Here is a 26,338-nt window from a genome sequence, read left to right as displayed (position 1 = left end):
TAACATCAAAACCAAACACTGTAAGACTTCTAACATGATATAATATTAACAGCACCACTGAAGATTTCTGGCAATTGTATGTTTAACCTGAACCTAAGCAGGTTTTTAAACCTAGTTCCCAATGTGTAGGAAATAAATGGAATAGAAAAGTACAAGCCAAATGACATCACAAAGAAACATTATTAAAAATCCAAAACTTGGGCCCTGACCAGTGTGGCTCAGTTGGTTGGGCATCGTCCAGCAAAAGGTCACCAGTTCAATTCCTGGTCAGGGCACATGCCTGGGTTGCGGCTTTGGTCCCTGGGTCAACTTGCACGTGTACAAGAGACAACCAATCAGTATTTCTCTCTCACATCAATGTCTTTTTCTCTCCCCTTCTGCCTCCCTTCCCCTCTCTAAAAATAAATATAAATAAATGAAATTTTTTAAAAACACAAAACGTGGGATATTCCTAAGGGATATTTTATCTTACCACTTCAAAAAGTCAGTAACACTGCAAAAAACTGTGGGAGTCTTCAGAAATATAACTACATACTAGGTTCTTCATTGTATCTTGAACAAACCAAATAAAAACAGTATTTTGGGGACAAATGACAAATTTGAATATGAACATATTAAATTTTAGAGGATTATTTATTTTTTAGGTGTGGTTATGATTTTCTTATGTAGAAATCCTTTTTTTGAGATGCATGATGAAATTTATTTACATGGAAGAATTGGATGGATAAACTGGTAAATTGCTAAATGGATGCAGCAAATACAGCAAAACATTAATGGCTGAATCTTGGTAATAGATAAATGTGTGTATACTATACTATTCTTTCAGTATGTTTTAAATTTGCAAAATACAAAGTTAAATTTTTAGGAAAAAAGACCTGGTCAGTGTGGCTCAGTTGGTTGGAGCATCGTCTCATACACAAAAAGGGTTGCGAGTTCGATGGGATCCCGGTCAGGGCACACACCTACACTGTAGGTTTGATCCCCAGTTGGGGCACGTATGGGTGGCAACTGATCAATGCTTCTCTCTCACATAGATGTTTCCCTCTCTCTCTCCCTTTCCTTCCCTAAACTCAATAAACATGTTTTTTTTTAATTTAGGAGAAAAGAAATGCTCAAGATAAAATATATCCTTAATCAAGTATCTAAATAGCACATGACTTACAGTCTACTTTGTTCCAAAACACATTTAAAATGACCTTTAAAAAGATATATACAGTAATATTTTAACAAGAAAAAGCAAAGGAAAAATGAGTAAGAAACTAGTAAGATGAAGTCAAAGATGATATTAGTACACACAAATGAGTTACAAACATTCACACTTTATTAGGAGTTCCAATTTTTAGAAGCTTTAAGTCAAAATTTGTCAGGTATTTAGCAAAACTCATCAAGGAAAAAATATGGTCAGCATACATTTGAAAAGGTACTACACCTCTAAATAAAATACCGTTTCAACAGACACTCATATAGCAGCTTTCACTAGACTTTAAGTATTAACTAAGCAGGGGGTCCTCCTGAAGAGGTGTACGTAACTAAAGGAATGCACACAACATCAATCTGTGTCCAAGAAGAAAGCATTATTATGTATATTAACTATTACCTGAACAAAAAAACAAAAAAGAAAATTCAACTTTACCAATATCAAATCAGACTGACATTAGTATCCTTGTTGGATACTCCTTTAGATAAAATGCCAGTCACAATTTATCATAAAACAATGTTGAGAAAAGACTGAGAATTCCATAGGAAGGACTTGACACCTTTATTTCATTTGTTTGCCTTCAATATTTTGCACTGTTACAGGATGTCATCACAGAGTTCTTTTTGTATTGAAAAGAAAGCTTTATAAACAGTAGAGGTTTACAGTCATCTTAATGAAATGGGAAATAACTATGAAAACCTTTACACCACAGAGAGGTTCTCTATTAATTCACAGAAAAGATCTTAAGAATTGTTATACTTAAGGGTGAGTTATACATTATTTAAATAAAACAAAGAGTTTTGTGAATGAGGCACTGTCCTTATAAGCAGCTATGATATGTCACAATAAAAAATAAGCACCCTAATTTGTCCCTTCCACATAAAGGTGACATTTTAGTAATGAGTAAGAAAATAATTGCTTTTCTAAAATAAATTTGGGCTAAGAAAACTGATGTTTGGAAATGTTTCCATCATTCTGTGATTTGCGACTAAAAATGAAATGTGGCACCTATAGAAAACTCTTACTGGACACTTTAAAATTTTTCCAAATATAAAAAATTCAGTGAGTTTTGAGCTCAAATGGTAAATATTTTAAAATGTAACAACTTCTTATTAGTTTAAAAGAACAACAGACACATTGAAGGTGGCAGATATGTTCCAATTTACCTGCAAATAACAGGCTATTACATACTTGATAGGAACAAAAAAAAAACTAGGACTGTAACTTGTTAGTAAAGCCTACAGTGAATTTCTTCCATCTGAATGCACGTATCTTTCTTGGGTTATCTTTATCATCCACAACAGTCATTAAAATCAAGTATGAAATCCAACTTGGAACCTGATATATAAGACTGTATCAGAATGACATGAAATTTTCAAAAGTAATTATGTTCAATGATACTGCACTCCAAAAAACCTCTTGCACAATTGATAATTTTAATTTTTAAAGTGTAAATGTCACTTATGTTTTCTATAGATCATTTTAAAATACCTACTGTGTTACAATGGACATTAACATATTAACAAAGTTAAGACAAGGATTTAGAAAAACAAGTACTGATTAAGGACTCAAAAAGGTCTTATTGATAGACATGTATAATCAAAAAAGTTTGAATACCATGACCTTAATGAAATGAAGCCTCAGATACACATACAGTAATTCTGACACCTATCCCACCCCTGCAGGGTGAAGCAATACAAGAACCCAATCTCCCTCTAAAATTTTTGATGTAAGCAGATGATCATGATTGATGAAGAGACATGAATATGCAAAATGAGACCCAAGCCAAGTTCCATTAGTTAAGAGTAAAAAATAGATAGGCAGTGTAGAAAAGTTTTTGACAAATGAAGCAGAATCAGCACTGAAAACAAGCCAAGTATTCAAACCTCACAGGATGAGCTGTGAGCTGGGGTCAGCTTACAAGTAAAAGGTCCCGATCTTAACTTCCTCACAGAGTAAACTACAAAAGGTACACTTGAGATGGTTAGCTGTTGCCCGATATCCATTCAGCCATCCTTCCTCATTCACTAGAATTCCTGTTTCTCAACTGGACACATGATCATCCAAAATAAAGACTGTACTTTTCAACCTACCTTACTGATAGATGTAAAATATCTGGTAAGTTAATATCCAAAATTTATAAAGAACTTATAAAACTCAACATCAAAAAAACCACCCAATTAAAAAATGGGCAAAGGACCTGAATAGACACTTTTCCAAAGAGGAAGTAAAGATTGCCAACAGACATAAGAGATGCTCAACGTCACTAATCATCAAGAGAAATGCAAATTAAAACCACAATGAGATGTAACCTCACACTGTCAGAATGGCTATCACCAATAAATCAACAAACAACAAATGCTGGCAAGGATGTAGAGAAAGGGAAACCCTTTTACAGTGTTGATGGGAATGCAAATTGGTGCAGTCACTGTGGAAAGCTGTGTGGAGATACCTCAAAAATTAAAAATGGATCTTCCTTTTGACTCAGCAATTCCACTTCTGGGAATATATCCAAAGGAACCCAAAACACTAATTTTAAAGAACATAAGCACCCCTATGTTCATTGCAGCACTATTTACAATCACCAAGATACGGAAGTAGCCCAAGTGTCCATCAGTAAATGAGTGGGTAAAACAATTACAAGATACTTACAAAATGGAATACTACTTGGGCATAAAAAAGGAAAAAGAAAATTTTACTCTTTGTGACAGTATGGATGGACCTGGAGAACCTTATGCTAAGTGAAATAAGCCAGTCAGAGAAAGACAAACATCTTATGATTTTACTCGTATGTGGAATCTAATGAACAAACTGAACTAACACAAGGAAAATGGAGACAGACTCACAGAGAGCAGGCTGATAGCTAAGGAGTAGGGAAGGTTAGGGGGTGGAGGGATGGAACAAAAAGGAAAAAGGATTCATGGACATGGACAACAGTGTGGTGATTGCTGGGGGGAGAGGTTTATAAGGAGACTAAATGGTAATAGAAAAAAATACCATAAAGATTAAATTTTTAAAAAGATGCATTTAAAGACATAAATTAAAGTCTATAATAAAAGGAGATCATAATTAGGAAACAGTGATACTTTAGGGACAAAGAGACAGTAGAGTACAATACCAACACCAGTAGCTCCAGTTCAGAAATCTTTTCAGAACATTCTCCAACTAAGACAAACAATTATGGGACAAAGAAAAAGCACAAGAGTTAGAAGTACAAAGTCCAGACCTAAACAGTTCCAAAGGAATCCAGGCAATGATTGGGGTAAAAATGGAAACAAGGGACTGTGCAATCCCGCCATGACTGGAAGCAGCCAAGAATAATCAACTGGAACTAAAGAGACTAAACTCTATGAATTTTACTGAACAAGCTGCCACTTTAAATATGGTCTATAAAATAAAAATTATCTACATCAAAATTATCCTCATGTCTGTGATTATGAGGCTTCTCCTGTCCACTTATGCATTACAGGGTCCTAAAAATTGTCTTCCTAGAAAAATTTTGGCTCTGTCCTTCTCAGGATGGGCAGAATAGCCTCCTAGTCAAACAAATGCCCAGATCATAACCTTTAAATCTACATAACCCTATTTATTTACAAAGTTTATATCCATGCACTTAGCTGAATAAGGGGGAGGGTATAACTGCATCCCCAGCAATTCTCAAACAGTATTACATAACTCTCACTTACATCAATATATTTAAAAATCTGGTGTAATAAATGATATCTAAGGAAGCTGTTTGAAAGTTAAAATCTAACCTGTGATTGGGCCAAACCATTCTATTAGTCCCTATAATTCCCTGTGTACTGGGATACATATTGAGGGATATTATAAGAAAAAGCCCTATGTCCACTGAAAGCATGTTAAGGATTTTCCTTTATTATTATCACCTATCATGGTAAAACTATACATGAAATTTCTTTCTAGTTTCAGTGTCAGAAAGTTTTCCTTTTCCTGGGCACTGAATTTGTTTTTACTTCAAGGGCACTAATTTTTCACCATGGAATGTTGTTCTCTTGTTCAATGGCTGCTAGAAATCTGAAAGCCAAAACTCTTCCCCACCAGCAAGTATTTTACTCTCTTAACTTCTGGTCTCACTACTTTGCCCCACTTTTTTCCTTTGTGTTTTTCTTCTAGTTAAAATTTAGTGAACACCTAGTATGTGCTAGACTAGAAACTACTCTAGTGAACAAAGTAATGAGCAACCCCTGCCTTCATGGAATTTAGTTTAAAATATTCTTTATCTTTAATAATTAAAGTGCTTTGGTAAATGCCCATTGATCATTTGAGCTTTAACACAGTACTGTCAAAAAAGTGATGGGTAGGATTTTACCCTACTTGCAAACTAGCCTGTTACCAATTCTTAGTGTAGACAGACGACATGAGACTATGAGGTTAGAGACAAAGAATTCTGTCATCATGGTAGGGCAAGCGGCATGATATTGCCTTCAGTTCCCTTTGCCTCCCTATCCCCAAGGTGCACAGGGGCAAGGTGGGTAGACCTAGTCAGATGCCTACACACACAGTGAGTTGAGACACAGGAGAGAAACAGTGTGGGGAACTTACTGCTTTATGAGTAAGCAAGCCTGCTCTTTCTCTGGTGTAAAAGTAGAGGGGAAGGAGCAAATGTTAGCTCACTCTTCAAGGCTGCTTCCTGCAAACACGACCCTAAAAAATTGCCCAGTTAAAGAGTGGCCAGGACCTTGCATTCTTGGCATACCAAGCAGGAAAGTTTGGGGACACAGGGGGCCCAAGGCAGACTAACTCCCCTGATAAGTGTATGTTAAATAACTAGACTTATTAAGCATCCTCACAGGAAAAAAAGAAATCAAAAACAAAATTATTTCTATATTAAACTTTAAGCTCCACAAGAACAGAGACAGAGTTTTGTTTTACTCAACATTGTATACCTACTATCTAGCGTACTATGAGAAACAAAACTACTATTCAAAAAGTAAATAAAGCTAAAAACAATCCATTTTTAACAGGATTTCTTCAAGTGGTTTATTTTAACACCTCAATTTCTTCAACTATAAAATGTAAAGGGAAATATGTGAATACAATGAATCAACTCTTTACTTAATAAAGTCTTTACATAGCTCATAGCTCACACATAACTCATAGATCATTTCTCCCTGTTGGCACTTAGCAAAGCCACATCCTTACAGCATCTTTCCAGTACTCATAGTTAACTAAATCACTAGTCAATGCCTATCTCTCTCTAAAACCCCTTGATCTCCAGCTAAGAGCTATTTCAGGATTCATAAATCTCTCCTACAAACACACTTATTATTTCAAAGGGAAACACACCATAAAAATTTTTTTCAAACACTTCTTATCCTAATTTTGCTGACTATGAAGCCAGGTAAAATTTGGATACAGTTTAGAGCCTTGCCCTTAAGACCACTCATGTACTTAAAGGCAGAAAAACTGCGAATCCATTCCAAGTGCTATGACTTGACTTGTTGGTGAACTTGGGAATTACTCAATCCCTCTTAAAACATCAGTTTATTCAGCTATAAAATGGAATTGATAAGTTATCTACAGCTTTTAAGTTCTTTATTAAGAGTTAATGAGATAATGCTGGCAAAGCACTTTTGTACAATACTTGGTACATTAACACCCACATGTATTAGCTATTTTATCAACCTCCATTATATATAACCCCTTATGAAAGAAAAAACCTGGCTGCTTTATACACTGTTTCTGAAACCACTTTCTCAAAAATCCTGAGATTAAAACTACTAGTTTCATGACAACATAAATAAACTAGTAGCAATAGTTCAAAGAACAATTTATCATGTTCTAAAAGCTTGGTACCTTGCTCAGATGGTTCATACTATGTGTCAAGTTGGTTATAACATAGTACACAGATATTTGGTGAAATGCCAGTCTAAATGTTACTATGAAGGGTTTTTTTTTTTTAGATAATATTAACATTTAAACCAGTAAACTTTGAGTAAAGAGATTATCTTCCATAATGTGGGTGGGCCTCATCAAATCAACTGAAGGCCTTAAGAGAAAAAAATTGAGGTCCCCCAAGACAGAGGGAATTGTGTCTCCAGACTGTCTTCAGACTCAAGTTACAGTATCAATTCTTCCCTGGGTCTACATTCTACCAGCCTATCTTGAAGACTTTGGGTTTGCCAGCCTCCACAATCACAATCTCTTAAACCAATTTCAATCTGTCTCCTCATTTTCTACCTTGGGATTTCCTAAATTTAGAAAGTAATATTTTAGTGTTTGTGTTAAAGGGCTTATTTGTTTTATCTCAGTTCACTGCTGATATTTTGGTATTAAGGATGACTTGCAGCAATGATTAATGAATAATAACCTGTTTGACATAATCTATTTGAAATGTCTAAACTGAACATAGAAAAAGCATAAAAAATAATATGGCAAGAAATACAACAGTGAATTAAGAGCAATAAAAGCTGCTTACTTCACTTCATGTGCTTTCAGTTGTACTTCAACCAATTTAAAGAAGCAATGGAATACATCAAACCTGCAAATAGGATTTAAGATTAAAGTAAACATAGTCTAATTTTTAATAAAGAATAAATAACAGAGACACTTTTGTTGGAAAAGACCATAAAAGATCATCCCCTAGAAACAACTACAGGCACGCCTCAGAGATATAGCAGGATTTAATTCCAGGCCACTGTAATAAAAGTATCACAATAAAGCAAGTTGTAATCTATTTGCTTGGTGGAGGGTCTTGCCTTAAGTTAAAAAAAAAAAAAAAAAAAAAAGCCACACACCTGTGAATCACAATAAAGCCAGGTATGCATATCTGATACCTAAATCCCCCATGAAACAACCCAGCTAAGGGGTCGTATCCAGCAAAAAAAAGAAAATCCCATATTCCCAAGGAACCTATTATTCCATTTTGAGGGGACCCCAAATTCCTTTTAGGCAACCAAACTTTGTCTCTTTCTCACTGCTACATATTGAATCTAACTTTTCAATGGACAAAAAACTCAAATCCATTGTCCATGTGACAAACTTTCAAGCAACTCTAGCTGCTATTATGTCTATCCTTTCCATTTTCTAGCATTTTCTTGCCTCTGCATGTTATAGCTCTAATTCTATAAGGCATTTGCCTTTCTTCTGTTTACTCCCTTCTAAACATATCCCACTTTCACAAAAATAAATCCCCTTAAGTATAACTCAATTATTATTTAATATTGATAATCAATCTTACAGAAATGAAGTTTTATTCTTAAAGGCTATGCATGTTTTCCAAAGGCTAATCAGTTACTCTTCTCTAGCATTCAATTAAGAGTATACACTTTGTCTTAACAAATATATTTTCATCCATTTGCATGACTACTTTATATGTATTAAAATTGTATTTTCTTGTTCAAATGCAATTCTCAAAAATACAATGACACAAGAGGTTCACTGAAGCATAGCAGTTAAAGAGAAAAAAATGACAAACATTACCACTCAGTATAATAAACAAAAATAGTGAAAAAATACTGCAATGCAAATATGGAATGAATTTACATGTGCAGTTGGATCCACACGTGTAATTAATGTGCACAGTTTGTCACCCCCACAAATAAAGTACAAATAAGAACAATAATTAGTATCTTAAAATGAAAACATAGATTTTATTGGACCAGAGGTCCTCTGTGGTTAGTTCAATGTACTGTCTGATTGGAAACGTCCAAAAGAAGATGAAGCCATAAAAACTTATAAATACCTTTTAAACAAATCTCAGTGACATACTAGGACACTAATCATTTCTCCAGAAGATGTACAATATAATTTTTCCAATATTACAGATATGAAGTCTGCCTCTAATGACGAAGCCCCAAACCACAACGCTGATTAAACATTAAAAATTTGTGTGCCAATAAAGGAACCAAATCACACTATTGCTGAGAAGCTTGTAATATGTTATTACAATACTTTGCTCAAAAGGAAGCAGCACAACCTAAAATCCTGATTACCGTATTTGTGCTGTGTATAACATGCACTTTCTTGCCCATATTTTTGAGGGAAAAATAAGGATGCGCATTATACATGGGTAGTACCTGAAATATCTTATATCTGTTCTTGTGTTCTATAATTACTTGTTACATAAAATTTCTTGTACCATGATACATTCAAAAATAAATGCTAAAATTCCCTTATAATACAAAAAAACAAGTATCTAAATATAAATAAATAAATAATTGAAGGGTTTTTTTTCCTGAAAGTTTGGGCCTAAAATGTGGGTGCACATTACACACAGGAGCACATTATACACAGCACAATATGGTAAATAACATGACCCGATCATCTATTATCAACGTCATTCTTGATAGAAAAGTATTACATAAGCATGTTAGCAGTTTTCCTTTACAGTTGAAAAAATGCAAGTACAGAGTATGAGTCAATATTAAGCAAATATACAAGATAGATACTAATAAGAATTCAATGACTTTTTGATGTGTTTAATCTCTAAAAACCATGCTGCAGGAGGGCTTTTTTTTTTTTTAAGTGAGTGATGATTTTTGTATGCCATGATACAGCCTGAAAAGGACATCTTGTTTTTCCTGAGAGATGTAATATCTACAAGTGCTTTTGAATGAAAGGCTGCTCTGAATACCCTTGTATCTACAGTGTGTTTTTCTTCCTGGTCTTAGAGAAATAAATCAAATTATAGCCACTGGACATTTCTTTTCAATACACCATAAAAGGAAAAGGACCACAATGTTAAAGCTTGCTTTACATTTATGAATCATAGCTATCTACGTAAAATGGGAACACATTGTTTGTAAAATGAGAAACATTTCTTCATGACACTATAATACCAGTTTTTCAAACACCATTTCAATGACTTGGAATACATTCCTCAAGTGGTATATATAAACAATATATTGTGTCTGGAACCTAATACTTGGGAAAACATAATTTTCATTTTAACGATAACAACAGGATTTTTGAAGAGCACCAATAGTTGATTTGATCATCAAAAGCAAACATTTCTCCCACACATAATAATTTTCCTCACTTGCTGGAGTTTTAAAAATTGTATTACTGGGCAAATCTAAAAACTATATGCAAACACTGCAGTCAAAGAAACACTTTACAGAGTCAAAAGCATTCAAAAAGAGGAGGAGAAATCAACTGTTTATCTCTCAAAATGAAATAATTGGTATCCCAACTTTTGTGCATCTGACAAGTACTAGAAGTAATCTCCCATTTTTCTTTCCTATTTTTAACTTTAAAGTTCCTTCTATGATTTTTGGAGACAACTGAAGTATAATGCAAGCCACTCAACTATGTCAACCAAAACATTGGTCTTTAACAGCAAATCAACCTGGTTTAGCATAGCAGAGAACACGACACAGCAGTTTTGTGTACTAATTTTAGTACTATCAAAACCAATGTTACAAAATAACCATAATCTGTAGCTTTCATTGGCCTAAGGAATACTAATAGGGTCATTTCCCTGATAAGTTTCAGTCAAGACAATCAATAAAAACCTATAGAGGTACAAGTACCTGGGTAAGAACTATGTCATCTTTATTTTATAGCAAAAATTGGAGTAGTTTCTGACTATCTAAAAGTTTAAAAGTTGACCACATATAGTTTTCAGGAAATAGTTTATAATGAAATTTCTTCTTTACAACTCTCTTAAACCTAAAGTTATTTCAAAACAAAATTTAAAAGAAAAAATTTTTAATGATTTTCACTTTGCTATCATTAGAAAATACATAGGTCTTTTATCCCAATGGGCAATAGAAACTTTGAAGCAATAAAAACAAATCCCCTGCCTGATCGCACAATGAAATCTAAACAATCCTAGACAGAAGAGCTTTATTATTTTAAGTTCCCCCCCACGTATTCCCTTACATATCTTAAAAACATGTATTATACATATATCAATACAGTTGTTTCTGAACTAAGATAAATAACTGTAGCAAACAAATTTAAGATTAAAAAAACAAATCTACTTAAATTCTTAAAGTTTGTAAGATAATAAAATCATAAATATTAATTATACCTCTAAAAAGGTTTACATTATCTCAATAAACATGTTCAAAACCCTCTGTTAGCAAAAGAAAACGGTTACCAAAACTAAAGAGGCTTTTTTCATATCATTAAAACTTAATTAAAAAAATAAAAGGATGAAAGAAGAGGAATTGAATATAGGAATACCAGTATTACTACTAAAGAGCTGGAATTTTATAAGTAAAGAAGTCTTAACAGGATGATACATTTGTCAATTCCAGACCCAGTATAAAATCCTTGAGGGTAACTGTATTCTCAGTAACAAGCACGAAAGTATTCAATAAGTGTTTTTACTGAATTTGAACTGCAAAATTTTGTGCATACAACAAAACATTGGCAAAAGTGCTTGACAATAAAGATAATCAAATACACTGTATTGACACAGAAACCAAAGTAAAAAACTTAAACAATGCATACATAAAACAAAAATTTTACAGCTTTAAAACATTTAGAATACAACAAAAACAACGTAAGCCTATGCAATAACACAACACAATGTATATAATTCAGAGATACACCATTAGCAAGCAATTCAAAAGATTTGATATTAAGGTGTTATAATGAAAAGATTCCTAGTTAGCCAAAGTGTTGAGGTTTTTGGGCAAAGTTATCTGACAAATTTATGGATGAAAGCAGGCCACCGAATCTAAACTAAGTATTTTTATATTAAAATATCAAGTAAAAAACATTAAAAGAAAATTTAAAAAATACACTGAAGACTGAAATACAGAAGTCCAGAGTCACTGAAAAATGGACCAACACAACCTAAATCTGTGAACTACTCTAGGGAACAATGAGGAAAAGCCTCATTTCTCCATGTGAAGCTGATTTTCCTTTATCTAATTCTAGCTTACAGGATAGGTTAAATTGTACTAGTATGTTGTAATATTTTCTTTGCATTGTGAAAGAAAATCTACATATTTTCAACATATTATTCTCTCTCTGAAATGATTTGACTAAGAATTAGTTTAGCCCTACAGAAAGTTACTTTCCTCAATCTTTCATTGACTTCAACTACATACAGATCCTAGAGCAGTGCTGGCCAATAGAATATAATACAAGCCACACATGTGTTGAATAATTTTAAATTTTCCAGTAGCCACTTTAAAAAGATAAAAAGAGGTAAAATTAACTTTATTGTATCTTATTTAACCAAAAATATCCAAAATATCACCTCAACATGCAATCAACATTACCAAAACTTCTGATAAAGTATTTTACATTCTTTTTTTCAATCTCTTTAAAATCTGATGTACATTTAACAGCACATCTCAATTAGGAACAGACTCATTTCAAGTAATTTAAGTTATATGTGGCTAGCAGTTACTATGTTGGCTAGCACAAGTCTAGAGTTCTTTCTCTGGTTTTGAGGTACCTGTAAAAATACAAAGATCTGAAATAGGAGCACATAATATATTAGACTTGAAGGGCTGGAAGGGACAACAAGAATGGTCAATTCAGCTGTTCCCCTTGACTCCAGAGGCCTAGAGTGATGTACCAATTTGCTAAGCAATCCCTATTTGCTAGGCCAAGTCCCAATTACAACTGTTGTCATGATGTAATTTTCACAGCATCCCCTGTATTTCTCAAGTGTCCCACTTAGGATGATAAATTATATGGTATTCCTATCTATATCCATAATACTATCTTTGAAAATAATTCCACACTCCCTGGAAGGAAATTCAATTTAAATTCTAATTTTGGTGCCTATTATATCTAAATTCAAAGGAAAGAACCCTAAATTCACTACCCTCATCAAAAAGAAAAAGAAAAAAAATGCTGCTAAAAAGTCTTTTTATTTTAAATTGCAGACTAAAAAAAAAAAAAAAAAAAGTAAGAATTACCTGTTGAACAAGGCATCTGGAAATTGGGATCATTGCTATCCAAAACAGGCAAACAGAACTGGTTACTTGCAGATCCTAGCATAGGATCCTTATCGCTGAGCATGTTCTTCAGCGAGTCCTCTAAGACATTTTGACTTGTACTAAAATCCTCACAGACTTCATTCTCCAGGTTGGATCCTAGAAATAGGGCATCATCTAAGTGTTCAGTAGGAATTAAATGATTAAATGTATCAACTATATCCATGAAGACTTCTGTGTGTCTTTCAACCCTATAGAAAGACAAAAAAAATACCATAAGAAATAAAGCTACTAATTGATAATCACCTAAAACCAAATTATTTTAATAGTTTTGAGTCTAAGAACACACTTAGGTATTTCTGAATTGTTAAAAAAAAAGAGTCCTCACTGTTTTCCAATATACATTTGGACATGTAGAACGAATTGTTACTAAATAATGTTTCTTCAACATGCATGTAGAATATCATCTTACCAGAAATCCTATTAAATGTTTACTCATTATTTTTCAGGGGGAAAAAATACTATGTATATACTCCATTAATTTGACACAGTTGAAAAAACTACAAGGTTAAACCATAAAAATCATGTATTTTTAACCATATTCTTCCCATAAATTAAGAATCAGACATTGGTTTTACAATAAGTCCATATAAAAGAGCCAAAATCAAGTAATTTATAGTCCCATCCATATTAAAACTGCAAAATAGCCTTGTTATATTTACAAAGCATTTAAAGAAAGGTAATATAAGGAGACAAAGTTTTCTGTGGGGGTAGTAGAGGGAAAAAAGTGGAAAGAAAGTATTAACTAAACCCAGTAAATTAAAACTCAACTCCACACACGCAGGCACAGATGTGCACATACACACATGGGGGGGGGGGAGGGAGAGGGAGGCCCTTTAGAATAAAATGAGATAAATGACAAGACAACATATCAGAGACTTAAATTTATTTTAGTGAGCTTTATGTTGCCCACACAGATTTCAAGTTAGTCTCATATTCGAAATGTACCAAAATACATACAAGGTATCACTCAGCCAAAGTCATCTTGTATTTTAGGGGAGCCTCAATTATAGAAAGTTGAATTATTTTCCAATATTGAGAAAACTGAAGGGATGTTTTTGGGAGTGCAGGGGAGTCAACAAAAAATTTAGTAATATTCAGTTAGCTAGAAAATTCTGCTAATTAGGCAAAATTCCAAGGTTTTTTTTTGTTAGCCCCAAATGTACCAAAATTTCCTCAAATTGTCCTTGAATTCTTTCCCCTATAGAATGAAGTAAGAGGTCAAAGATACTCTACAATTTACTGAGTATATATTATATGCTGCTAAACATTTTACCTACATTTAACTAATTCAGTCCCAATCAGACCAGTAAACTATTGTTTTAAGAACCAAATTCATTTAAATAATTTAAATTATCTTCCCCAAAATCACAAAACAGAGCCAAGATTCAAACACAGGTTTCTAGGCTCCACAGCCCATGTCCACAGACCTTACACACTGAGCTAAAAAGCTAGAAATTGACTAGATTTCACTCATTAAAGGCTCTTCTTTAAAAACAATTTTTCATAATTTTCCATCAAATCAGTGGTTGCCTGGGGCCTTGAATGAGACGGATAGACTGCAAAGGAAAAGAAAGATAATTTGAAATGTATAATGAAACTATCCTAAATCTTGATTGTGGGTAGTAGTTTCATAAGTGTATATATCCACCAATATTCATCAATCTGTTCATTTTAAGTAGATGCAGTTTATTGTAACTGAACTTTAAATTTTTTAAAAGGGAAAGAAAATTACCTCACTCCTAAAAAAATTAATCCTCTTCTAAATAGAAGGATGTATTTCTTCTCAAATTCTACTATATATATGTATATATAAATAATAAGGCACTGAAATAACAAAATGTTAACTCTTTGATGACTTGCTGTTTATTTTACATGCATTCTCAAATTGTAACAGTTAAAATTACAGCTTACAATGCTGATGAAAAGTCAGGAAAAGTTTTAATTCCCTAAAACTGTATACATCACCAACACTCCTGCTGTTTTCAGGTTCCAAGAAAATTTTAGTATAATAAATTTTTGGTAATTAAAAATAACTACAAAAAGTTTACTGAATCTTTACAAATTACATAAATACAATAACCCATAAATTTGTATAGATGAATGTGCTTGAATCCGAAGAACACAACAGGCCAAAACTACCTCCTTCCTCTTCAGATCTGCACCCAAAATTAGGAAATTTTAGGAATCTTTTTTCCTCAGAAGAATCAAAAAGAAAAAAAGACAATTCCAACTCTCGGAGAAAAAAAAGGCTAACACTCCTCTAAAAATGGTATGCTCAACTCCTGAAAATGCACTCATTATGGTAACATCGTGTTTCTGGTAAATTCTACAAACTTCACCTGAGGTTAGCCTTTCTGTTGCCCCAACTATATGGTGTGTGTGTGCTTTCAAGTGGTAGGGACATTCAGAACATTCAGAAATAACATAGAGCTTGAAATCACAAAGCTGTAAGGAACACAAGCCCATTCAAAATAGTGACCTAGATGAGCAATTTTTTTTTCATTAATACTACTATTAGTGAACAATCCCAAAACTCTTATTAAAAGTAACTTCAGAGCCGATGGCATATTTTTAAATCTCAACAGTAGACAATATTTAGTCTTTATAGCTCAATTTAAAAAAATAGTAAAGCATACTGTAAGTAAGATGAGTGAACCAAACTTTCCAATATTTTCTTGCCAAGACTAATATGACTAACGAAGTGTGCTTTCCTGGATTTAAATAAGCATATCAGAAAAAAGGATTCCAGGGTCACACATTGAGAAAGACTGATACAATAAAGTTACATTTCTTTCTTTTTTTAAAAATTTTTAAAGATTTTATTTATTTTTAGAGAGGGGAAGGGAGGGAGAAAGAGAGGGAGAGAAATATCAATGTGTGGTTGCCTCTCACGCGCCACCTACTGGGCACCTGGCCTGCAATCCAGGCACATGCCCTGACTGGGACCTGAACCAGCAACCCTTTGGGTTCACAGGCCAGCACTCAATCCACTAAGCCACATCAGCCAAGGTGGAGGCTATAAATTTAGTAATTAAAACATAGCAAGTCTATCTAGGGTGTATTTTTTATTTATTTTAGAGATAGAGAGGAAATGAGAGAAAGAAACATCAATTAATGTTGTTCCACTTATTAATGCGTTCACTGGCTGATTCTTGAATGTACCCTGACAGGGGATCGAACCTGCAATCTTGGTGTATCAGGACACCACTCTTAAGCAACTGAGCTACCCAGCCGGGGCTATCTAGAGTATATTTTAAGTGACTAATAATATGTGTATGCATCCAATCAAATCAGCACATTTATGCTAAAACCCAAAATTACTTCTGGGTTCACAGTCACATCTCATGTTTACAGACAGTAAAATATTACCCATCTAAATCAGAAAATTAGATAATCTGCTTAATTCAAAATTAATCATTCAAGTATTTATTAAGCATCATAGGTACCAGACCCTAGTCTCAACCTCAAGGAACTGACAATTCAAAACAGAGGATAGAGACAAAAACAAATAAAACACATAAACATCACAATGAAATATGAAAGTGTTGTGTGGGGCTGCAGATAGTATCAGAGGAAAGTGGAACTCATGAGACCAGGAAAAACTAAGCAGGTGATGTGTGAGCTGGCTCCTCAAGGTCCAGAAGACTCTCAGGCAAAGGGAACAGCATGTGCTAATTATGAATGGCCAAGTTTGATCCTAATGGACCATTTAGAAAAACTCAAATAAGTATCAGTACTAACATCGGAATAAAATTTAATCTGAATCCAGAGACAGTTCCCACTTTAAAGTGGTTGTTTCATCTGAACTCTGAGAATTATACTTGAGCCAAATTTAGTTCACACTCATGAAACCAGCATACAATGTTTTCTAAGTGTTTCATGTATGAATAGAATGTAAAAATATTTAAAAAGCACCAACAAAAACACTTCTACAAAGATCCCCTTTAAGAGTAAATTAAAATTGAGTAGCTCAACTTTTCAGAAACATATTCAAAGTAAAGCTATATACCTTATCTCCTTTAAAAAAAAATAGTACATATAAATCTAAAGTTAAATCACTAAAGCAATCAAAGGCCCTAACAGGTTATTCTTTCAGGAAGCTGTCTCATGTATTCTATAGTTGTATGAGTATGGGGGGTGGACAAATATGTATCAGGAAATTATAAAATCTAGGGGAAAAAGGTTAATAATGAGGTTAATAGTGATGGGGGCGATAAGAAGGGCATTCTATCTATGATGGTTAATGAAGTAACTGTTAATAGGGAAACATGTGAGCCAAAACCTGAAATAAAGTGATCCATGCTTAACAGAACAGTAACCCAGGCAAAGACTGAAATGCAAAGGCCTTGGTGCCTTCCAGCCCCTACACCACAGTTTAAGTTAAGCCATCAATTCATTAGGCATGCTTATATTGAACGAATTTCTAACAGGCAGCAGTAGCAGCAGAAGAAAAATAAAAACAAAAGCACCATCCTACTATCCTACTAATGATAACAACATAAAATGTAATGTGTTTTAACTTCATGCCAGGAGCTGTTCCACATGCTTTACATTAGTAATTTTTAATCAAAGGTGATTGTGACCCTCCAGAGAACATTTGGCCATATATGGAGACATTTTTGGTCATCACCCCTGGAGAGGACATGTTGACATCTATTAAGTATACTACAATGCTAATGCCCCACAACAAAGAATTAACCAGCCAAAAAAAAATAGTGCCTAGATTAAGAAACTTTGCTCTACATTTATTAAGGTAATCCTCACACCAATGCAATATTATAATCCCAATTACACACGCACACACAAAAAAACTGGGATCAGAGAGATTATTTTGATACAGTTAAATGGTAGAGATGAAATCTGAACCCAGAATTTCATTCAAGAATCAATGCATTTAACATTACCCTAAATTACCTCTTTATAAAGTTAAATTCACTGAATGTTTATTATGTGCTGGGCACTGTGCTAAAATTTTAAATTTTCATAACCACACAGCTGGGCGGGTACTATTACACTCTCAATTTATAAGATGCAGCTAAAGCTTAGCAAAGTTACACCCAATATTACAGAGTAAACAAGTGACAGAGCTAGGACTCAAATCCACTCTGACACAAAGGTCAGTTTTTTAATGATATGATGGGAATTATAGTTATCCTTCCAGTGTAGAGGCAAGGAAAATCACTAATTAAGCCATGTGATATGACACAATTCTACAAAGTCATACGAGGTGTCTGCCTTACTAATACCAAATCAGACCTAAGAACCTAAAAAAAGAACTATCAAGTACAACTTGAAATTCCCCAAAGCAGAATTACACTAAGTACCAACAGTAGTAGAAGAGTTAACTTCAAAGTTTACAGCCATATCCTATTGACATTATGGGAAGCAGTTTGGATAAACCATGAAAAAGGTAGAAGTAGCACATTACTAAAACTATGACCTAGGTACTAATAGTTCAAACTAGGATGTATATAGCATGTACTACATGCCAGGCCCCAGGCATTATATTATCTCTTTAGTTCCTCACAACAACCCTGCGAGGTAAGTAAAATTATTATTTCTATTTTACAGATGAACAAACTGATATCCAACCATTACATAATTTGCCTAAGGTCACATACCTAGTTTATCTAAATCAGAAACCAGGCAGTATGATTCACAAGTCTATACTTTTAAACTACTGTTATTTTATATACTCTATTTGCATAACACATACTAATTTTTATGTTGCTAATACATCATTAATGAAATCTTTAAAAATACTGGAAACAAAGTGATGTATCCTTCTTCCAAAATAAATTAGGAAGTATGTATTTAGCCCCTCCCTACACATAAAAAAATAAAATGGCTAACTTCAATGAATATAAATATTTTACAAATTATCAACTACTACCTTTGGAATTTATTTTCAGTCTACAATTTTAGAATGTTTCCATGTGGCCAGCTCACCCAAATCATGAATGAATCAGAACTCTAAAGTTTAGCCTTTCTGTTCAATCTATTATGCTATGCAAAACTGTCTAGTAAAATTAGTGCTGAGATTTAAATTTCTGTGTAATATTTTGAAGTTTTTACTTAACTATTTTTCTTCATCCCCTCTTTATTATACAAATAATCATAAAAATTTAAATCTCCTGACCATTAAAAGATGATCTAAAGTAAGTATACAATGCATGGAATTGTCCAGTCTATACATTTGGCAATTCCTCATACAATAACAGCTTTTAGCTTTTAACACAACTTAACACCTCATTTGTTTAAATCTTGTCTCTCAATCTAGACTATGTTCCTTGAGTACAAACAGCACCTAGGTCTCAAATATTTTGAATCAAATCAATACTCCCAGTATCTTTCCCTGTGTAATCAAAGGGCAAAAATTTTTAAAGAGTATTTTTTTACTATTCTCAGTGGAACAGTTTCATAAATGTGTAACAACATGCCAAATCAATTTTGTTGGTAAAAAAAATAAAACGTCTATGCTTTTGAAAATAATATCTAGGACTATGGGGGGGGGGGGACCTCTAGGAAGAAATAAGAGAGAAATAAAGCCCAAGAAAAGAAATTCAGCAGCCAATTATCAAAATTCTTGAAAAGTGGATCGATGAAAGTATTTAGAAAACAGCACTCCAAAACCCGGAACTCCTGGACACTGTGTGGTGAAGTAACTGTGGGTAATCCACAAATTTGAGATGCTAATCAATAAGACTCACTATCCCTCCAAAATAGAAAAGATCTTCATACAAAAATTACGTAAAAATTATTTCACAAGAAATCTTCTAGAAAACAAAACAGTGCACTTGAGAAAGCTAAATGTACCAAAAGGCAAACACCATGTTACCATGTCAAGGAACATAACCATTACCTACATTTTACTACCCCCAAAACAGAACTGTATACATAATTTATATTCACCAGTTTTTCCAAGTACAATCCATATTATGTAAATCCTAAACTCAAAGTTAATTTTGCATTAATCTAAATTGTCACTTGCTGCCTTCCAACTTTAATCAATAATCGTTTTGTTAATAAAGTGTTACATAAGCAAAGATTATTAACCTTTCTTGATTCCAATGTTAAGTACAATTTAAATTTCAATAATATGGCTCTAAATAACATAAAGACAATTTCCTTTCAATTTTTCTATCCTGAAATTTACATTTTAACTAAAGCTATTTTTCATCTACATTTACAGATTTGAGGTATCTGAATAAGCAACAGAGGAGTATATCACTGGATTAGCTAAAGTTAACTGAGGTCTATCAAACAGCATGGAATGCATAATTAATTCAGTGTGATAAATAAGGGAGTTCACTATCCTCCCAATGGATGCAAAAGCAGTAAAAAAAATTATATTTTCATGCTCTTCAACAAATGGACCTATAAAGTATGCAAAGAATGGGAAAACTGGCCCTATCACTAATTCATTTTTTATCTTTTGACAAATCACCAGCATAGCTATGAAATAAAGCTCGGTATCTAAGGTTGTAATTCCGCATACATAGTAAGTGGCCCACTTTGTGCTGCTAAGGAACCAACTTTACTGTGTGTGGCTTAAACAGAGCAACAATAGCTCCTAAAAAGTCCCCCTATAAATTGTTACTATCATGGGGAAATGGAGTATGCAGTTAAAAACAGTAACAGTGATGGCAATAATGATAAAGGGAAATTAACATAGGGCCAGTAACCAGAAGAATTGGGAAGAAAAAATAACTAAGATCTAAGTAGTAGTAAATGTTAAAAATTAGTATTCCAAATAACAATCTTTACACAACACCTTTTTTGCTCTTTAATGAAGATACAAATTCAAAAATAAAAGAATGCTACAAAGATTTCCCGGTTCCTTGACTCAGGTCTCTCTCATACCACAAACACACATGCAAAAACATTTTCACAATCCCAAACACTTCATTCAAGAATCAAAAAATGATAGGAAATGAATGAGTAACAGAGGTGTAATTCTGTAAGATCTCAAAGAACCAGTTTGGAAAAAAGGAAGGTAAGTTCAACCCCCAAATAGTAACCAAATAGAACAATGTGCTACTTAAATACTCCCTAAGCAGTTTACCGTATAATTTTTTTTAGCTTAAAATAAGATGGTAATGTTATCTGGGGAACGCCAACTACCTGTGTTTAATTGTAAATTAAGCATCTCCACACGTAATGAAGATTAATTAGGGCTAGATAGAAATTAAAGCGTTGTTGCCACTTACATTAATCACTATCCATGATCATATTCTGCGAATGATTCTTGAATAGTACCCAAAATCACACTCCAATTACCTCTAATCTTAAGTCTAGGAAACGGCATTTCCTACCCAAAGATAGGAAAAGATCATCGGACCAGGCAAAACACTGCAGGGGGAAAGTGGGGGACCGGACTGTGCGCGGTCCCAGCATTCCCTCCCCATCTCCCTCGTCCCCGCCCCCCCCCAGGGTCAGATGGTAAGTTATTTAGCACTATTAAACACGCACGCATCACAGAGTGGTTCAGTAAATTACATGTATTATCGGAAGGCCGGGTTCTAGGCTTCTCCTTCCAACCTAAGCAAAAGGCGTCGACAGTTTGGGTCCCGGGCACAAAAGCGCGCGGCAGGAGGATGGATGGAGCGCCAACTCCCCATCTCCACAAACGGGAACCGGACTCAGCCTCACAGCGAAAGCCAGTCCCGGGTACCTGGATCCAGGGCCCAAAGAGCGATGCCGGGGCTCTCTTGGAGAAAAGAGGGCCGAAGGGCCGGGACGAGGGCCTGCAGGCCGGGCCTTCCCAGTAGCACCCGCCGCGACTCCGGGCCTGCGCGCCCGCGCGGCGGCGGAGGGGCACACTCACCCCCGAGGGCCCCGGAGCAGGAGCGGGGAAAACACCTCGGTCCCGACCCTCCGCCCGGCGACCTCGCCGCCGCGGCTCCCTCCCCAGCCCGCGGTCCAAACGGCCCCGGGCGGCAGAGGCGCGGCCCGGGTAGGCCGAGGACGTTGCGCAAGAGGCCAGAAAGATGATTTCCCCGCCGCGCGGGAGAAAGGCGCGGAGTGTCCGCCGCGGGCGGGGCGGGGAGAGCGGCCGAGGCGTCGCGCGTGTGGAAAGGGATGGGGGAGGGGAGGATTGCCCGTCTCCCTGGCCGCGGCCAGAGCCGCAACTCACCCAGCTCCGCCAGACGAGCGCTACCACTGGCAGCAAGAGGAAGATGATGGCCGCTGCCGCCGCCGCCGAAGTGGAGGAGGAGGAGGAGGAGGAGGGGGCCGGGTGGGTGCCGCGGAGAGGGGGTACGCGCAGGACGTCGGCGTCGCTGCCACAGCCTCTTTTCCTCACGGGGTCGGACGGCTGCTGCTGACGACACCTTCCTGGCTTCTGCGCCTCCCTCCTTGCCCTCGTTGCAGCTGCCGCCGCCCAGAACCCGAGGACCGCCCGCCTCGTGGGGACTGTGCGGCGGTGCTAGACCCCACAGCCATCAGCGTGCGGCGGCGGCGCGGGGGTAAAAGCCGAGCCTGCGTCACGTGACCCCACTGTTTACCGTTCCGGGCCGCCGCCGCGCCTGCGCGCTGTAAGCCCTGCCGCGCCGCGCCGCGCCGCGCCTCCGCGGGACCGGGGGCGGCAGCGCTCCTCCGCGCTTCCGCGCCATTCGAAGGCTTCTAAGGGACTGGACACCGCCCGCGGGCTGGTAGCTTTCACTTCGCGGGCGGACGGTAGGGGAAAGGCAGATAGTCTCTTTTTCTCGGTTGTGTTAAGCACTAAGGCTTCATAGTTAATGTAATATTGATAGGCAAATCCGTTCCCCCAGGTACTTTTTAATCACTTGGGTATGTGTTGAAGAATGGTGGAGGAGGTTGGAGTAGTTAAGCCCCTTGCCTCAGAATCTGCTGGCTTTGCAGAAAAGTCCCCTTATTAACCATCTCGATAGCTGATCTACTTCAGGAGTCAAGTTACCTACTGCAAGAAACATTCCAGATCTAAGTTAGCAATTCTCAAAAAGTGTGGCCAGAGGATCCCCTGAGAGAACCCCAAGACCTTACAGAGAATCTTCTATTCTTTTGCAATCACATAGGTATATAAGGCCCAATTTCCTTCATCTGCTTAAACCAAAACGGTATGTAGAAACCGATTAAATGCAGAAGCAAAGATGAGAATTCAGCCGTCTTCTAAGCCACACATTGAAGAAATTTGCAAAAATTTAAAACAGTACCACTCTATTAAATTTTGGGAAAAGGTATTTTTCATAATCAATATATTATGTGCGTTGGCAGTGAGTTTTGTTATTTTTAAGTGTTTTTCCCCCTTAGGTTTAATTTCTAAGAAGGTAAATATCAATAAATATAACTAACCCATATAACCCATATAAACCCAAAATCAATAACTATAAGAACCCGAAAGCTCTTCGATGTCTCAGTAATTTTTAAGAGTCTGGGCCCAGTTTACGGGCTTCCTACAGCAGCTTGGGCTGACCCCTGTCTCTCAGCCCTTAATAAGCACTGTGAGGTATTGCTACTCATCACCCTGACCGAAATGAGCCCCTTAGGGACAGGAATTGTATCTGCTATCTGCAGGGACCATTACAGTACCCACTAAAGAATGACAGCCAGCACCTGTGTGCTCTTCTGAAACCTTCATTTGCTGATTTAAGCCTCACACCAACCACAGGCCACATTTTAAGATTTGAGCAGAGTTGAATAATAGCTTGCAGGCATGTGGCGAAAATCTCTTCTGTACTCTCTCCAGTCTTCTGGTATTACTAGCACTCCCAATTCCAAAAGCTCTTCCACAAAGGAGATTTTAGATTGTCCTAATTCTACTGGAATTCTAGAATTCCAGCTCCTGCCTTGGCTCACCAATCCCTCAAAACTTTGTTTTACAATCTTTTTTATAATGTTTTTTGAGAAGGAAAAATAGAAATAACTAATTTAAAGATTTTTTTTTTTTTTTTTTTTAGCCCTGACTGATGTGGCTCGGTTGGGCGTTGTCCTGCAAAGGGAAAGGTCGTCAGTTAGGTTTCATACCAGGGTTGCAGTTCCTCCCTGATCAGGGTCTGCAAGAAAGACAACCAATCCATGTTTCTCTCACACTGATGTTTCTCTCTCCCTTCCTTTCCCTCTAAAAATAAATAAAAACATTGTTTTTAAATGTTTTTTACTCGGAATGTCTGGGATGAATTGCAAAAGTAAATATAATTTTATCTTTATTCTTTTTCTGGACCTCAATGTGAAGTTTGAAAAAGCCTTTAGGAAAGAATAAGATTATTGTTATAAATAAAATCCAATCCTAAAGGAATTCAATAGGTAGATCTTGAATGAAAAATCATTAGATGGAAAATCCCCTTAAATGAGCTGGGAAAAACCTAGCCATGTTAGAGAAATTTTAGTAAATTTATGAAAAAAGCAAAATGGAGGTAAAAAGAAAATGTAGGAAACATAAGACTGTCACATTGACGAAACACAGTTTTCTAATCCTCAAAAGCCAACAAGCTTGACACACATCATGTTTTGATTCTGTTATTTTGAACCAGCCAAGAGCCCAGATTCACATTCGTCCATTAATGATCTTTGCTTTTTGCTTCCAGATATAAATACAAACTATCTTTTACCCAATCCATACAAAGGTTGCTAAGAAACAGAACCAGCATAGTAACACTGGGATGGCTCTTACTGTATGCAGGACTCTTTTAGTTAAAAGACCTATCAGAAAATCAGGTTGTATTGGTAACATTGAAACCTCCAAGTTAACTCAAGAAAATTGAATTTGATAGAAAACAAGACAACATGGCTAATATATTTGTAATATATAGTATATTACTGACAGTATTTGTAATTGACTTGAAAATTATGAAAAAAAACCCCGACAAAATTTGGATCTTGTAAACTTAACCGAGGAAAATTGAGCCTGAAAGAGAGTGGGGCCATGGAAGACGTCTCACAATACAGATACGAAAATTAATTGGGGTATGAAATATGTGCGCCATCACTGGAACAGTGGTCTCTACAGTATCAGTTCACTAAAGATGGAAGGGGGCTGAGGGGTGGGAATGGAAGTGTTAACTTTAGTGAACAGAAAGTCAGTAAAATTATCAATTTTTAATGAGTTTTTCTCTGGGAAGCATTTTCTTTATACACCAATACATTCTGTGTTAGTTTAGATAGATGTAAATGTTTTTTATTCTTAAACATGGGGTCAAAACAATGGGGTGAAAATATCCTGAACTCATTTTACTAAGATCATCATGAAATATAGAGGCTTAACCCAGAATACATTGTTCCTCAAGTCAGGCTTGCTCCCTTCCCACACATTTCTTTACCTGCTTTCTCCCGGAAGATGGCTCCTATATACTCAGGCTTTCAGCAAAAAGTAATAGGTGAAAAGGAAATGCATGCACCATCCCTGGGTAAATAATTTGCATAGCACACGGGAGTTCAGGGGATCCTAGAGAGGCTGGACCAAATAATCAAATAAAGCTTATCTATTCACCAGAACTATGCAAGGCATAAAAGCACCTTTGCAGACCTCCACAACTCTTGAGGCACAGGGAAGGAGCAAACCTATTTCTCTCAACGCCTTTACATTACTCTCCGTGCCAACAAACGACTATTTATTTGTTTCTTTAATTATTCATTCCATTAAAGATCCCTATAAGTTCCAGCAATAAAGGTATTGTTCCTGGCCTCAAGGAATTCAGAAGATTGAGAAAAATGGGGCAATGGGCAAATACAAGGCAACTGGTATATGCTTTGACAGCCGTTGGCACAGTATTCATGCTTTACTTGTGACATGTATTTACTTGTGACATGCTTGTCCTGGAGTGGGAAGAAGGCATTTCTTCCCCACCCCCCCCCTTTTAAAACATTTTCTTTTTTTGTTTTATCCTCACCAAGGACATTTTTTCATTGCTTTAGAGAGAGAAGAAGGGAAAGAGAGAAACACTGATGTGATACAGAAACGGCAATGGATTGGTTGCCTCTGGCACATGCCCCAACCAGTCCTGCAACCCAGGCATGTGCCCTGACCAGGAATCGAACCAGTGACCTTTTGCTTTGCAGAATGATACTCAACCAATGGAGCCATGCTGGTCAGGGCTTGTAACTACCAATTTGTACTTTTTTAATTCACATTTTTCACCCAGTCCTCCAACCCCAACCCTATCCCACAACCATCAGTCTGTTCTCTGTATCTATGAGTCTGTTTCTGTTTTGTTTGCTCGTTGATATTGTTCTTTAGATTCCACATATAAGT

General features: G+C 35.9%; 1 protein-coding gene across 7 annotated transcripts in view; it reads right to left on the bottom strand.

The window, feature by feature from the left end:
- Nucleotides 1–22,630, bottom strand: part of PHF3 (PHD finger protein 3) — an 83,983-nt gene extending 61,353 nt beyond the window's left edge. For 2 of the 7 annotated variants that reach the window (XM_071219672.1, XM_024576554.4), the window contains exons 1-2: nt 22,265–22,630; nt 13,048–13,316 (exon numbers count right to left, since the gene is read on the bottom strand). Coding sequence is in view for 3 of the 7 variants with exons in the window: in XM_024576554.4 (XP_024432322.2) it covers nt 13,048–13,291 (244 nt within the window). In the remaining 4 variants the exon portion in view is untranslated. Of the gene's footprint in view, nt 1–7,637; nt 7,701–13,047; nt 13,317–21,955; nt 22,060–22,264 lie in introns of those variants that run through there. The other 5 variants (XM_053913511.2, XM_053913510.2, XM_053913515.1 and 2 more) reach the window with 5 other exon arrangements.
- Between the last annotated feature and the right edge of the window lie 3,708 nt (nt 22,631–26,338).

This window comes from Desmodus rotundus, chromosome 11 (assembly GCF_022682495.2).
Source record: "Desmodus rotundus isolate HL8 chromosome 11, HLdesRot8A.1, whole genome shotgun sequence".
In the NCBI taxonomy this organism is placed as follows: Eukaryota; Metazoa; Chordata; class Mammalia; order Chiroptera; family Phyllostomidae; genus Desmodus; species Desmodus rotundus.
The sequence above is the reverse complement of the archived record's forward strand: the minus strand, read 5'-3'. Positions and strand labels throughout refer to the sequence as shown.